Source organism: Pseudophryne corroboree, chromosome 7 (assembly GCF_028390025.1).
Source record: "Pseudophryne corroboree isolate aPseCor3 chromosome 7, aPseCor3.hap2, whole genome shotgun sequence".
In the NCBI taxonomy this organism is placed as follows: Eukaryota; Metazoa; Chordata; class Amphibia; order Anura; family Myobatrachidae; genus Pseudophryne; species Pseudophryne corroboree.
In genome coordinates this window covers 516,119,427-516,133,392 of record NC_086450.1, presented here as the reverse complement: position 1 = coordinate 516,133,392, position 13,966 = coordinate 516,119,427, and the positions used below count along the sequence as shown (strand labels likewise).

Here is a 13,966-nt window from a genome sequence, read left to right as displayed (position 1 = left end):
CTCCCGGAGGAGAAGGCCAGGGAGTTATCCGAGCTAGTCAGGAACCTCCTAAAACCAGGCCAGGTCTCAGTGCACGAGGGTCCTGGGAAAAATGGTGGCTTCTTACGAAGCGATTCCATTCGGAAGATTCCATGCAAGAACGTTTCAGTGGGATCTACTGGACAAATGGTCCGGATCGCATCTGCAGATGCATCAGCGGATAACCCTGTCGCCAAGGACAAGGGTGTCTCTCCTGTGGTGGCTGCAGAGTGCTCATCTACTAGAGGGCCGCAGATTTGGCATTCAGGATTGGATCCTGGTAACCACGGATGCCAGCCTGAGAGGCTGGGGAGCAGTCACACAGGGAAGGAATTTCCAGGGCTTGTGGTCAAGCATGGAAACATCTCTTCATATAAACATTCTGGAACTAAGGGCCATTTACAATGCCCTAAGTCAAGCAAAACCTCTGCTTCAGGGTCAGGCGGTGTTGATCCAATCGGACAACATCACGTCAGTCGCCCACGTAAACAGACAGGGCGGCACGAGAAGCAGGAGGGCAATGGCAGAAGCTGCAAGGATTCTTCGCTGGGCGGAAAATCATGTGATAGCACTGTCAGCAGTGTTCATTCCGGGAGTGGACAACTGGGAAGCAGACTTCCTCAGCAGACACGACCTTCACCCGGGAGAGTGGGGACTTCACCCAGAAGTCTTCCACCTGATTGTAAACCGTTGGGAAAAACCAAAGGTGGACATGATGGCGTCACGTCTAAACAAAAAACTGGACAGATATTGCGCCAGGTCAAGGGACCCTCAGGCAATAGCAGTGGACGCTCTGGTAACGCCGTGGGTGTACCAGTCAGTGTATGTGTTCCCTCCTCTGCCTCTCATACCAAAAGTACTGAGAATCATAAGAAGGAGAGGAGTAAGAACTATACTCGTGGTTCCGGATTGGCCAAGAAGGACTTGGTACCCGGAACTTCAAGAGATGCTCACGGACGAACCGTGGCCTCTACCTCTAAGAAAGGACCTGCTACTGCAGGGGCCTTGTCTGTTCCAAGACTTACCGCGGCTGCGTTTGACGGCATGGCGGTTGAACGCCGGATCCTGGGGGAAAAAGGCATTCCAGAAGAAGTCATCCCTACTCTGGTCAAAGCCAGGAAGGACGTAACCGCAAAACATTATCACCGCATTTGGCGTAAATATGTTGCGTGGTGTGAGGCCAAGAAGGCCCCTACAGAGGAATTTCAACTGGGTCGTTTCCTTCATTTCCTGCAAACAGGACTGTCTATGGGCCTAAAATTAGGGTCCATTAAGGTTCAAATTTCGGCCCTGCGATTTTCTTCCAGAAAGAACTGGCTTCAGTACCTGAAGTTCAGACATTTGTAAAAGGGGTGCTGCACATACAGCCTCCTTTTGTGCCTCCAGTGGCACCTTGGGATCTCAATGTGGTGTTGAGTTTTCTAAAGTCACATTGGTTTGAACCACTTTCCACTGTGGACTTAAAATATCTCACATGGAAGGTGTCGATGCTGTTAGCCTTGGCTTCAGCCAGGCGTGTGTCAGAATTGGCGGCTTTATCATATAAAAGCCCTTACTTAATTTTTCATTCTGACAGGGCGGAATTGAGGACTCGTCCTCAATTTCTACCTAAGGTGGTTTCTGCATTTCACATGAACCAACCTATTGTGGTACCTGCGGCTACCAGGGACTTAGAGGACTCTAAGTTGCTTGACGTTGTCAGGGCCTTGAAAATATATGTTTCCAGGACGGCTGGAGTCAGAAAATCTGACTCGCTGTTTATCCTGTATGCACCCAACAAGCTGGGTGCTCCTGCTTCTAAGCAGACGATTGCTCGTTGGATTTGTAGTACAATTCAGCTTGCACATTCTGTGGCAGGATTGCCACAGCCAAAATCAGTAAAAGCCCATTCCACAAGGAAAGTGGGCTCATCTTGGGCGGCTGCCCGAGGGGTCTCGGCTTTACAACTTTGCCGAGCAGCTACTTGGTCAGGGGCAAACACGTTTGCTAAATTCTACAAATTTGATACCCTGGCTGAGGAGGACCTGGAGTTCTCTCATTCGGTGCTGCAGAGTCATCCGCACTCTCCCGCCCGTTTGGGAGCTTTGGTATAATCCCCATGGTCCTTACGGAGTCCCAGCATCCACTAGGACGTCAGAGAAAATAAGATTTTACTTACCGATAAATCTATTTCTCGTAGTCCGTAGTGGATGCTGGGCGCCCATCCCTAGTGCGGATTGTCTGCAATACTTGTATATAGTTATTGTTACAAAAATTCGGGTTATTATTGTTGTGAGCCATCTTTTCAGAGGCTCCTTTGCGTTTATCATACTGTTAACTGGGTTCAGATCACAAGTTGTACGGTGTGATTGGTGTGGCTGGTATGAGTCTTACCCGGGATTCAATATCCTTCCTTATTATGTACGCTCGTCCGGGCACAGTATCCTAACTGAGGCTTGGAGGAGGGTCATAGGGGGAGGAGCCAGTGCACACCACCTGATCCTTAAGCTTTTATTTTGTGCCCTGTCTCCTGCGGAGCCGCTATTCCCCATGGTCCTTACGGAGTCCCAGCATCCACTACGGACTACGAGAAATAGATTTATCGGTAAGTAAAATCTTATTTTTTCCTCCGCATCAGGCTTACCTGAGATTTGCGGTGCAGGATTGCCATTATCAGTTTCAGACGTGTCCATTTGGTCTTTCCACGGCTCTGAGAATTTTCACCAAAGTAATGGCGGAAATGATGATTCTCCTGCGCAAGCAAGTAGTCACAATTATCCCATACTTGGGCGATCTCCTGATAAAAGCGAGGTCCAAGGAACAATTACTGCAGAACATTACGCTCTCCCCGACAATTCTGCAACAACATGGTTGGCTCCTAAACTTGCCAAAATCGCAGTTGGTTCCGACGACACGTCTGTCGTTCTTGGGTATGATTCTGGATACAGAATTACAGAGAGTTTTTCTGCCAGTGGAAAAGGCTCTGGAAATTCAGAACCTAGTCAAAAAGATTCTGAAACCAGCAAGAGTGTCGATTCATCAATGCACTCGGTTGCTGGGGACGATGGTGGCGGCCTACGAGGCCATTCCGTTTGGCAGATTCCATGCCAGAGTGTTTCAGTGGGACCTGTTGGACAAGTGGTCCGGGTCCCACCTGCACATGCACCGACAGATAATCCTGTCTTCCAAGACCACAATCTCCCTTCTGTGGTGGCTGCACAGCTCTCACCTCCTAGAGGGACGCAGGTTCGGGATCCAGGACTGTATCTTGGTGACCACGGATGCGAGTCTCCGAGGCTGGGGAGCAGTCACACGGGGTAAGCTTCCAGGGAAAATGGTCAAGCCAGGAAGCTTGTCTACACATAAACATTCTGGAATTAAGGGCCATTTACAACGGCCTTCTACAAGCGGAACATCATCTTCGCGATCTGCTCGTCCTGATTCAGTCCGGACAACATAACAGCAGTGGCGTACATAAACCGCCAGGGCGGAACAAAGAGCAGGGCGGCAATGGCAGAGGCCACAAAAGTTCTCCGCTGGGCAGAAAGACATGTAAGCGCTCTGTCAGCTGTATTCATTCCAGGAGTGGACAACTGGGAAGCAGACTTCCTCAGCAGACACGATCTCCATCCAGGAGAGTGGGGTCTTCATCAAGAGGTCTTTGCAGAAGTGACAAGTCGTTGGGGAATTCCTCAAATAGACAAGATGGCGTCTCGCCTCAACAAGAAACTTCTGAGATATTGTTCCAGGTCGAGGGACCCTCAAGCAATAGCGGTGGACGCCCTAGTGACACCGTGGGTGTTTCAGTCGGTATATGTGTTCCCTCCGATTCCACTCATTCCAAAAGTGATAAAGATCATAAGAAGAACAAGGGTTCATGCAGTCCTCATTGTTCCAGACTGGCCAAGGAGGGCCTGGTATCCAGATCTTCAGGAATTGCTCGTAGGAGATCCCTGGCCTCTTCCTCTACGAGAGGATCTGTTACAGCAGGGGCCGTGTGTGTACCAAGACTTACCGCGGCTTCGTTTGACGGCTTGGAGGTTGAGCGCCGGATCCTAGCCCGAAAGGGTATTCCCAGTGAAGTCATTCCCACACTTCTTCAGGCTAGAAAAGAAGTAACGTCAAAACATTATCACCGTATTTGGAGAAAATATGTGTCTTGGTGTGAATCCAAGAAGGCTCCTACGGAAGAATTTCAGCTGGGCCGTTTTCTCCATTTTCTGCAAGCAGGTATGGATGCGGGCTTAAAATTAGGCTCAATTAAAGTACAAATTTCGGCCTTGTCAATTTTCTTAAAAAAAGAATTGGCCTCTCTTTCGGAAGTTCAGACTTTCGTGAAAGGCGTGTTGCACATCCAACCTCCCTTTGTGCCCCCAGTGGCACCATGGGATCTTAACGTGGTGTTGCAGTTCCTTCAGTCTCATTGGTTTGAACCTTTACGTAAGGTAGAGTTGAAATTCGTCACTTGGAAAGTGATCATGCTGTTGGCCTTGGCCTCTGCAAGGCGGGTGTCTGAATTGGCGGCTTTGTCTCACAAGAGCCCCTATTTGATCTTCCATGAAGATAGAGCAGAGTTGAGAACTCGTCAGCAATTTCTGCCGAAAGTGGTGTCATCGTTTCACATGAACCAGCCTATTGTGGTGCCAGTGGCTACTGACGCCTTGCTGGAATCGAAGTCTCACGATGTGGTCAGAGCTTTGAAAATTTATGTAGCCAGAACGGCTCAGATTAGGAAAACTGAGGCTCTGTTTGTCCTGTATGATCCCAACAAGATTGGGGCTCCTGCTTCCAAGCAGACCAGTGCATGCTGGATCTGTAATACGATTCAGCATGCTCATTCTACGGCTTGATTGCCGTTACTGAAAGCGGTGAAGGCCCATTCTACCAGAAAGGTGGGCTCGTCCTGGGCGGCTGCCCGGGGGGTCTCGGCATTACAACTCTGCCGAGCAGCTACTTGGTCGGGTTCAAACACTTTTGCGAAGTTTTACAAGTTTGATACCCTGGCTGATGAGGACCTCATGTTTGGTCAATCTGTGCTGCAGAGTCATCCGCACTCTATCGCCCGTTCTTGAGCTTTGGTATAAACCCCATGGTTCTTGAAGTGTCCCCAGCATCCTCTAGGACGTAGGAGAAGATAGGATTTTAATACCTACCGGTAAATCCTTTTCTCTTAGTCCGTAGAGGATGCTGGGCGCCCGACTGAGTGCGCACTCTATCTGCAGTTATTGGTTATAGTTACACACATGTTGTGTTGAGTTCAGTCAGTCTGTTGCTGACGTTGTTCATGCCGTTGCATGCGTTGTTGTTGAATGCCATGTTGCATGGCGTGTTTGAGGTGTGAGCTGGTATGTATCTCACCTTAGTTTAAATCAAAATAAATCCTTTTTCCTCAAAATGTCCGTCTCCCTGGGCACAGTTCCTATAACTGGAGTCTGGAGGAGGGGCGTAGAGGGAGGAGCCAGTTCACCCCCCTTTTAAAGTCTTAAAGTGCCCATGTCTCCTGCGGATCCCGTCTATACCCCATGGTTCTTGAGATGTCCCCAGCATCCTCTACGGACTAAGAGAAAAGGATTTACCGGTAGGTATTAAAATCCTATATTCTGCAGCAGGGTACATAGGGTTTCCACAGGGAAACATTGGGGTGTAGAGATGGATCTGCATCCAGAGGAATCAACAGGTAAAGCTTTGGCTGTCCCAGGATGCATTGGGGCCTCCTCTATAACCCCGCCTCCAGGCGCTGTGAGCTCAGTTTTGTACTTGGTGCCTGCAGTGGCAGGTCACTAGTACCCCTTTCACATCGCACTAAAAACCCGGTATCGACGCGGCATATTGCCGTGTCGAAACGGGTCCGTGTGCGATGTGAAAGGTCCTTTGGTGAATTAGCGGGTCGTCTGACCCGGTAATTCAACCCGGTAAAAAAGAAGGGTTATTACCGGGTCAGGCGCAGTATGAATGGGAGCCGTTCCGATGCGACACGGCTCCCATTCACAGCAGAGGCGGCGCAGGAGATGAGCTCATCTCCCGGCGCTGCCTCCACCCCCGCCCCTGCTGCTGCTGCGCCCTCCGCTGCTATGGCAACCGACCCGGTATATTGCCGGGTCGGAAAGCCAGCAACGGAGCGCAAATGCCGGATCCCACCCGGTAAGTACACGTTTCTCTTACCGGGTAGGATCCGGCATTTGCGATGTGAAAGCAGCATAATCTGCGCAGGTATGGGGGCGTGATCTCGTGGCACGTCACCTGTCCATCACTCTAGGGTGAGCTGTGGGCCGGGCACAGCTGGGAAAGGGGGCACTACTCTGCGCGTGTTCCAGGTATGGGGGCGTGGTCTCATGGTATGCCACCTGTCCATCACTCTAGGGTGAGCTGTGGGCTGGGCACGGCTGGGAAAGGGGTCACTACTGTGCGCGTGTTCCAGGTATGGGGGCGTGGTCTCGTGGCACGTCACCTGTCCATCACTCTAGGGTGAGCTGTGGGCTGGGCATGGCTGAGAAAGGGGGCATTACTATGCGCGTGTTCCAGGTATGGGGGCGTGGTCTCGTGGTATGCCACCTGTCCATCACTGTAGTGGGAATGCTAGGCGTCTATTCACTGGCGGTGTGTATATATTCATTAATAACTAATATTATGGGAAGGAATTGATTTATTTCACTGTTTGTTCCATTACTAATACAATCATCGAGAGACTTTCTCCAATATTTGTGGTTTTTGTTTTTATTGGGTATTTAGCATTAAATGTTTATTACCTAAAGGTTTCCACAGTACAGTTTTTCTCTGGTGCATTTGCAGCGTGACATTTACTGTTCAGTCTCTCTTACCCCTGGAGCACCAGTGCCCTGTGTCATTTGTCACTATAGGCAACTATACTGGTGATCTTTCCTTGCACGCTGAGATCGGGGCTCAGCGCCGGCTGACTTAATTACATGCTTAATGACACAGATAACATGATTCCAATGCTTGTGTTAATGAGTCATATAATCTCTTACCACCATATTTGGGTAGGCTGGACTATGGGTACTTCTGGCTCCGTCTGAATCTGTCTCCTTTACTCCTGCAGGAAGCAGAAATTGAGAACCGGATTGCAGAGCTGCGTAGAGAGGGATTCTGGACCCCAAGACGACTCTCTAAATTTCCAGAACCTAATCGACCAAAGGTACAATGGGACTATTTGTGTGAGGAGATGCAATGGCTCGCTGCAGATTTTGGACAAGAGCGCCGGTGGAAGAGAGGCGTGGCCAGAAAGGTGAGTGATGACTGACATGGCGTCTGCTAGAGGAACACTTATCTTTGGGGTAAATCCTGGCAGCCGGTACCTGTGAGCAGATAGATGCATCCTGGGCTGGGCTTCGTTTTGGAAGATTAATGTATGTCTTCTGTATTAGAATATGTGGCACTAATAAAACAGATCTCTGCCTCGTTCTGTAGGCTTGGATTTGGTAGCTGGTGCAATAGTAAGTTCTCTCCGCAGTGGTCAAGTGTCGTCCTTGTGATGCTGCGTCACACAGCAAGAGAGAGAGACATCTGTGTGTCACATCCTCACATCAATAAATTATTTCCTGCAATGGTCTCATATGTCTGTGTGCAGCTCTGCCTCCTCACTAGTAATCCTCTGTGTGCAGCTCTACCTCCTCACTAGTAATCCTCTGTGTGCAGCTCTGCCTCCTCACTAGTAATCCTCTGTGTGCAGCTCTACCTCCTCACTAGTAATCCTCTGTGTGCAGCTCTGCCTCCTCACTAGTAATCCTCTGTGTGCAGCGCTGCCTCCTCCAGTAGTAATCCTCTGTGTACAGCACTGCCTCCTCCAGTAGTAATCCTCTGTGTACAGCACTGCCTCCTCACTAGTAATCCTCTGTGTGCAGCGCTGCCTCCTCACTAGTAATCCTCTGTGTGCAGCTCTGCCTCCTCACTAGTATTCCTCTGTGTGCAGCTCTGCCTCCTCACTAGTAATCCTCTGTGTGCAGCTCTGCCTCCTCACTAGTAATCCTCTGTGTGCAGCGCTGCCTCCTCACTAGTAATCCTCTGTGTGTAGCTCTGCCTCCTCACTAGTAATCCTCTGTGTGCAGCTCTGCCTCCTCACTAGTAATCCTGTGTGCAGCTCTGCCTCCTCACTAGTAATCCTCTGTGTGCAGCACTGCCTCCTCACTAGTAATCCTCTGTGTGCAGCGCTGCCTCCTCACTAGTATTCCTCTGTGTGCAGCTCTGCCTCCTCACTAGTATTCCTCTGTGTGCAGCTCTGCCTCCTCACTAGTAATCCTCTGTGTGCAGCGCTGCCTCACTAGTAATCCTCTGTGTGTAGCTCTGCCTCCTCACTAGTAATCCTCTGTGTGCAGCGCTGCCTCCTCACTAGTAATCCTCTGTGTGCAGCTCTGCCTCCTCACTAGTATTCCTCTGTGTGCAGCTCTGCCTCCTCACTAGTAATCCTGTGTGTACAGCGCTGCCTCCTCACTAGTATTCCTCTGTGTGCAGCTCTGCCTCCTCACTAGTAATCCTCTGTGTGCAGCTCTGCCTCCTCACTAGTAATCCTCTGTGTGCAGCGCTGCCTCACTAGTAATCCTCTGTGTGTAGCTCTGCCTCCTCACTAGTAATCCTCTGTGTGCAGCGCTGCCTCACTAGTAATCCTCTGTGTGTAGCTCTGCCTCCTCACTAGTAATCCTCTGTGTGCAGCGCTGCCTCCTCACTAGTAATCCTCTGTGTGCAGCTCTGCCTCCTCACTAGTATTCCTCTGTGTGCAGCTCTGCCTCCTCACTAGTAATCCTCTGTGTACAGCGCTGCCTCCTCACTAGTATTCCTCTGTGTGCAGCTCTGCCTCCTCACTAGTATTCCTCTGTGTGCAGCTCTGCCTCCTCACTAGTAATCCTCTGTGTGCAGCGCTGCCTCACTAGTAATCCTCTGTGTGTAGCTCTGCCTCCTCACTAGTAATCCTCTGTGTGCAGCGCTGCCTCCTCACTAGTAATCCTCTGTGTGCAGCTCTGCCTCCTCACTAGTATTCCTCTGTGTGCAGCTCTGCCTCCTCACTAGTAATCCTCTGTGTACAGCGCTGCCTCCTCACTAGTATTCCTCTGTGTGCAGCGCTGCCTCCTCACTAGTAATCCTCTGTGTGCAGCGCTGCCTCCTCACTAGTATTCCTCTGTGTGCAGCGCTGCCTCCTCACTAGTAATCCTCTGTGTGCAGCGCTGCCTCCCCACTAGTATTCCTCTGTGTACAGCGCTGCCTCCTCACTAGTATTCCTCTGTGTGCAGCGCTGCCTCCTCACTAGTAATCCTCTGTGTGCAGCGCTGCCTCCTCACTAGTAATCCTCTGTGTGCAGCGCTGCCTCACTAGTAATCCTCTGTGTACAGCTCTGCCTCCTCACTAGTATTCCTCTGTGTGCAGCTCTGCCTCCTCACTAGTATTCCTCTGTGTGCAGCACTGCCTCCTCACTAGTATTCCTCTGTGTGCAGCTCTGCCTCCTCACTAGTAATCCTCTGTGTGCAGCGCTGCCTCCCCACTAGTATTCCTCTGTGTGCAGCGCTGCCTCCTCACTAGTATTCCTCTGTGTGCAGCGCTGCCTCCTCACTAGTAATCCTCTGTGTGCAGCGCTGCCTCCTCACTAGTAATCCTCTGTGTACAGCTCTGCCTCCTCACTAGTATTCCTCTGTGTGCAGCGCTGCCTCCTCACTAGTATTCCTCTGTGTACAGCGCTGCCTCCTCACTAGTAATCCTCTGTGTGCAGCGCTGCCTCCTCACTAGTAATCCTCTGTGTGCAGCGCTGCCTCCTCACTAGTAATCCTCTGTGTACAGCTCTGCCTCCTCACTAGTAATCCTCTGTGTGCAGCGCTGCCTCCTCACTAGTAATCCTCTGTGTACAGCTCTGCCTCCTCACTAGTATTCCTCTGTGTGCAGCGCTGCCTCCTCACTAGTAATCCTCTGTGTACAGCTCTGCCTCCTCACTAGTAATCCTCTGTGTACAGCTCTGCCTCCTCACTAGTATTCCTCTGTGTGCAGCGCTGCCTCCTCACTAGTATTCCTCTGTGTGCAGCACTGCCTCCTCACTAGTATTCCTCTGTGTGCAGCTCTGCCTCCTCACTAGTAATCCTCTGTGTGCAGCGCTGCCTCCCCACTAGTATTCCTCTGTGTGCAGCGCTGCCTCCTCACTAGTATTCCTCTGTGTACAGCGCTGCCTCCTCACTAGTAATCCTCTGTGTACAGCTCTGCCTCCTCACTAGTATTCCTCTGTGTACAGCGCTGCCTCCTCACTAGTAATCCTCTCTGTGCAGCGCTGCCTCCTCACTAGTATTCCTCTGTGTGCAGCGCTGCCTCCTCACTAGTAATCCTCTGTGTACAGCGCTGCCTCCTCACTAGTAATCCTCTGTGTGCAGCGCTGCCTCCTCACTAGTAATCCTCTGTGTACAGCGCTGCCTCCTCACTAGTATTCCTCTGTGTGCAGCGCTGCCTCCTCACTAGTATTCCTCTGTGTACAGCGCTGCCTCCTCACTAGTAATCCTCTGTGTACAGCTCTGCCTCCTCACTAGTAATCCTGTGTGTGCAGCGCTGCCTCCTCACTAGTAATCCTCTGTGTGCAGCGCTGCCTCCCCACTAGTATTCCTCTGTGTGCAGCGCTGCCTCCTCACTAGTAATCCTCTGTGTGCAGCGCTGCCTCCCCACTAGTATTCCTCTGTGTGCAGCGCTGCCTCCCCACTAGTATTCCTCTGTGCGCAGCGCTGCCTCCTCGGTGTGTCTGTGCGCAGCTCTGCCTCCTCGGTGTGTCTGTGCGCAGCTCTGCCTCCTCGGTGCGTCTGTGCGCAGCTCTGCCTACATTGGATCACTTGTGCTGTCGTCTATCTTCCCCCCCCCCCCCGTGTGCCGGGCTGTGTCCCAACCCGTGTGCTGGGCTGTGTCGCCCCCCCCGTGTGCAGGGCTGTTTGTCGCCCCCGTGTGTTACCAGTAGACGTTGTTGGAGTACTCTGTGATGTTTCTGTCCTCCAGGTAGTACGAATGGTTGTCCGGCACCACGAGGAGCTGAAGCAGAAGGAGGAGAGGGCTCGGCGGGAAGAACAGGGAAAGCTGAAGCGGATTGCTACCTCTATTGCTAAGGAAGTCCGGCAGTTCTGGAGTAATGTAGAGAAGGTGAGCGAGTCATGCATAATGTGTGTCCCAGCACTGCAGGATTCGCTATACGACGGAGCCATATATTGCATGCATCTTCCTGTCAGATGTGCGGCACATGACATGGGAAGATGCGATGAACGGGCGCTTTGTACATGCGGTCAGGGTTACACACTATGCCATGCATTAGATGTATAGGGGCAATATATAGGGTATAGTGTATCACTAGTGTATCCGGCTCTCATTAGGTGGTCTCTCTCTTCCTCTTGTGCCCGCCCGGCTGACCCGTGCACACATGAAGTAGTCCTATATAATACATGCCCAGGGACCCGTCGACGTTCCCAGCATTGTAGCTAAAGATTGTGTGAGGATTTATACACACGATATAATATAATAGTGATTCTACGATGGAACGCAACGACCGGTGTATCAGGTGGGACAGTGCTATGGAGGATGCTGTGTAGTTTCATTAACAATATATTGCGATTTGTGCAGTGTGTATGGCAGTGTTATACATCGTTACATTGGCACATCGCTGAGGTGTGTTCCCAGCTTAAACCGTAGTTTCCTTTTCAGGTACAGGGAGATCTTTGTCTTTCAGGTTCTCCCATTTATGCATTCTAAATCTTAGGCTTTCAGGTGGTCCCGTTTGCCCATTCTCTGTCTTGGTCTTTCAGGTGGTCCCGTTTGCCCATTCCCTGTCTTGGTCTTTCAGGTGGTCCCGTTTGCCCATTCTCTGTCTTGGTCTTTCAGGTGGTCCAGTTTAAGCAGCAGTCTCGGCTGGAAGAGAAGCGGAAGAAAGCGCTGGACCTGCAGCTGGATTTTATAGTTGGTCAGACAGAAAAGTATTCCGACCTCCTCAGCCAGAGCCTTAGTGAAACAATGCCTATGAGCAAGACCAGTTCTTCCTGCGTTGGTTCTTCTCAAGGGGGTTCATTGAGGACCAGTCCTACCCCATCTGTTTGCCACAAAGGTGAGAGCAAGTGAGTGTGGTTTGGTTGGGTGTTTGGGCTCTTTTCTCTCTCAGGGAAGACTCTTCCTGGCACTACCATGGAGGCACAGCGTCAGATGGGCACGCTGAATACCATGAGCTATAGGGAGGCATGTCACCACAGGAGAGACCGGAGGTTAGGTCAGGGGGGACTCTTCCTGGCACTACCATGGAGGCAGAGCGTCAGATGGGCACGCTGAATACCATGAGCTATAGGGAGGCATGTCACCACAGGAGAGACCGGAGGTTAGGTCAGGGAGGACTCTTCCTGGCACTACCATGGAGGCAGAGCGTCAGATGGGCACGCTGAATACCATGAGCTATAGGGAGGCATGTCACCACAGGAGTGACCGGAGGTTAGGTCAGGGAGGACTTTTCCTGGCACTACCATGGAGGCACAGCGTCAGATGGGCACGCTGAATACTATGCGCTATAGGGAGGCATGTCACCACAGGAGTGACCGGAGGTTATCTCAGGGAGGACTCTTCCTGGCACTACCATGGAGGCAGAGCGTCAGATGGGCACGCTGAATACCATGAGCTATAGGGAGGCATGTCACCACAGGAGTGACCGGAGGTTAGGTCAGGGAGGACTCTTCCTGGCACTACCATGGAGGCAGAGCGTCAGATGGGCACGCTGAATACTATGCGCTATAGGGAGGCATGTCAGCGCAGGCATGTTTAGGCCGAGTACACATTAGGATGACGGGCAATTGGGCAGATAGTCGGGACAATTGCCCTTCCTCCTTGATCATGCCAGATTGCCTGCCTGTCTGATGTAATGAACGACTGAACATTCCGTAATTCATTACGCTGCACGATCGCCCAGAAGATGTATGTGACCCGCGGGCGTGCGCACTAAGCGATATGCACGATTTGGTGAGTTATTGAGATGTTAGCAGTGTGGTTTCTCACTGCACAACCCCTGGAGAAGGCAGAGGACATGCCGCGCTCCCTAAGGCCCACATTTATCATGCCTTGGAGAGTGATAAATTACAAACCAATCAGCTCCTAATTGGCATGTTACAGGATGTGTTTGAAAAATGACAGCTGGGGGCTGATTGGTTGGTACTTTATCACTCTCCCAGGCTTGATAAATCTGATCCTCCAGGTGGGAGGGAGACCTTGCTACGGTCTCTGGACATGCACAGTGCACCCCTTCCTGGGGGCTAAGCTGGAAACGCCTCCCGCTCTGCCTGTCTGTGCTTCCCCCAGGTACTGAGACCCCCCCCCCCATATACCGGGGCAGTCTATATGAGGCCACGGTGGAATGTATTGCTCTAGTAGAAGCCCTTTCATCTCCTTGGCTGCAACCTTTCTTAGTACCAACCCCACCACTCCCTAGATTCTCCTTCCCCTCCACACATCCCATACAGCAGCCCCCTCTCCGGATGCCTTGTGGCTATGAGGGGCGCGGAGCCTGTAAGCTGATCCTTGACGTCCGATGCTGTCTCCCGAGTTCCTCTTCCTCGGACGTGGCGTCCTTAGTCTGGAGACGCCTTCTGGACAGTGTAAGGGCGTTGCAGAGCTATAGGCGTAGGGGCTGAGAATTGCGCAGTATTAAGTGGTCGTCATGCGTTTCCACAGTCTCCAGGCAGGTTGATTACCGTGGTGGTTTGTGGTGTGTTCATTAGGGCAGGACCCTGGGCGCCTCCCATCCCGCTCTGCTATCTCTGATAGGATTGAGGTTCTCCTTCTCTTCCTCCCTTATAGGAACCATTATCCCGTCATCTGGCTGCACTATCAGTGTGACACTTTCTATATTATACATAAATAGGCGCCAGGCACTTACCTCACGTAGGCGGATGGGGGCGTAGGGCACTTACCTCACGTAGGCGTATGGGGGCGTAGGGCACTTACCGCACATCGATGTGTGGGGGAGGAAGGCAATACC

The 13,966-nt window shown here is 51.5% G+C and overlaps 1 protein-coding gene across 1 annotated transcript in view; it reads left to right on the top strand.

The window, feature by feature from the left end:
- Window positions 1–6,480: 6,480 nt before the first annotated feature.
- SRCAP (Snf2 related CREBBP activator protein) overlaps window positions 6,481–13,966 on the top strand; it is a 77,057-nt gene continuing 69,571 nt past the window's right edge. The window contains exons 1-4 of the mRNA XM_063933030.1: window positions 6,481–6,519; window positions 7,055–7,240; window positions 10,963–11,103; window positions 11,836–12,055. Coding sequence (XP_063789100.1) covers window positions 6,481–6,519; window positions 7,055–7,240; window positions 10,963–11,103; window positions 11,836–12,055 — 586 coding nt within the window. The remainder of the gene's footprint in view (window positions 6,520–7,054; window positions 7,241–10,962; window positions 11,104–11,835; window positions 12,056–13,966) is intronic.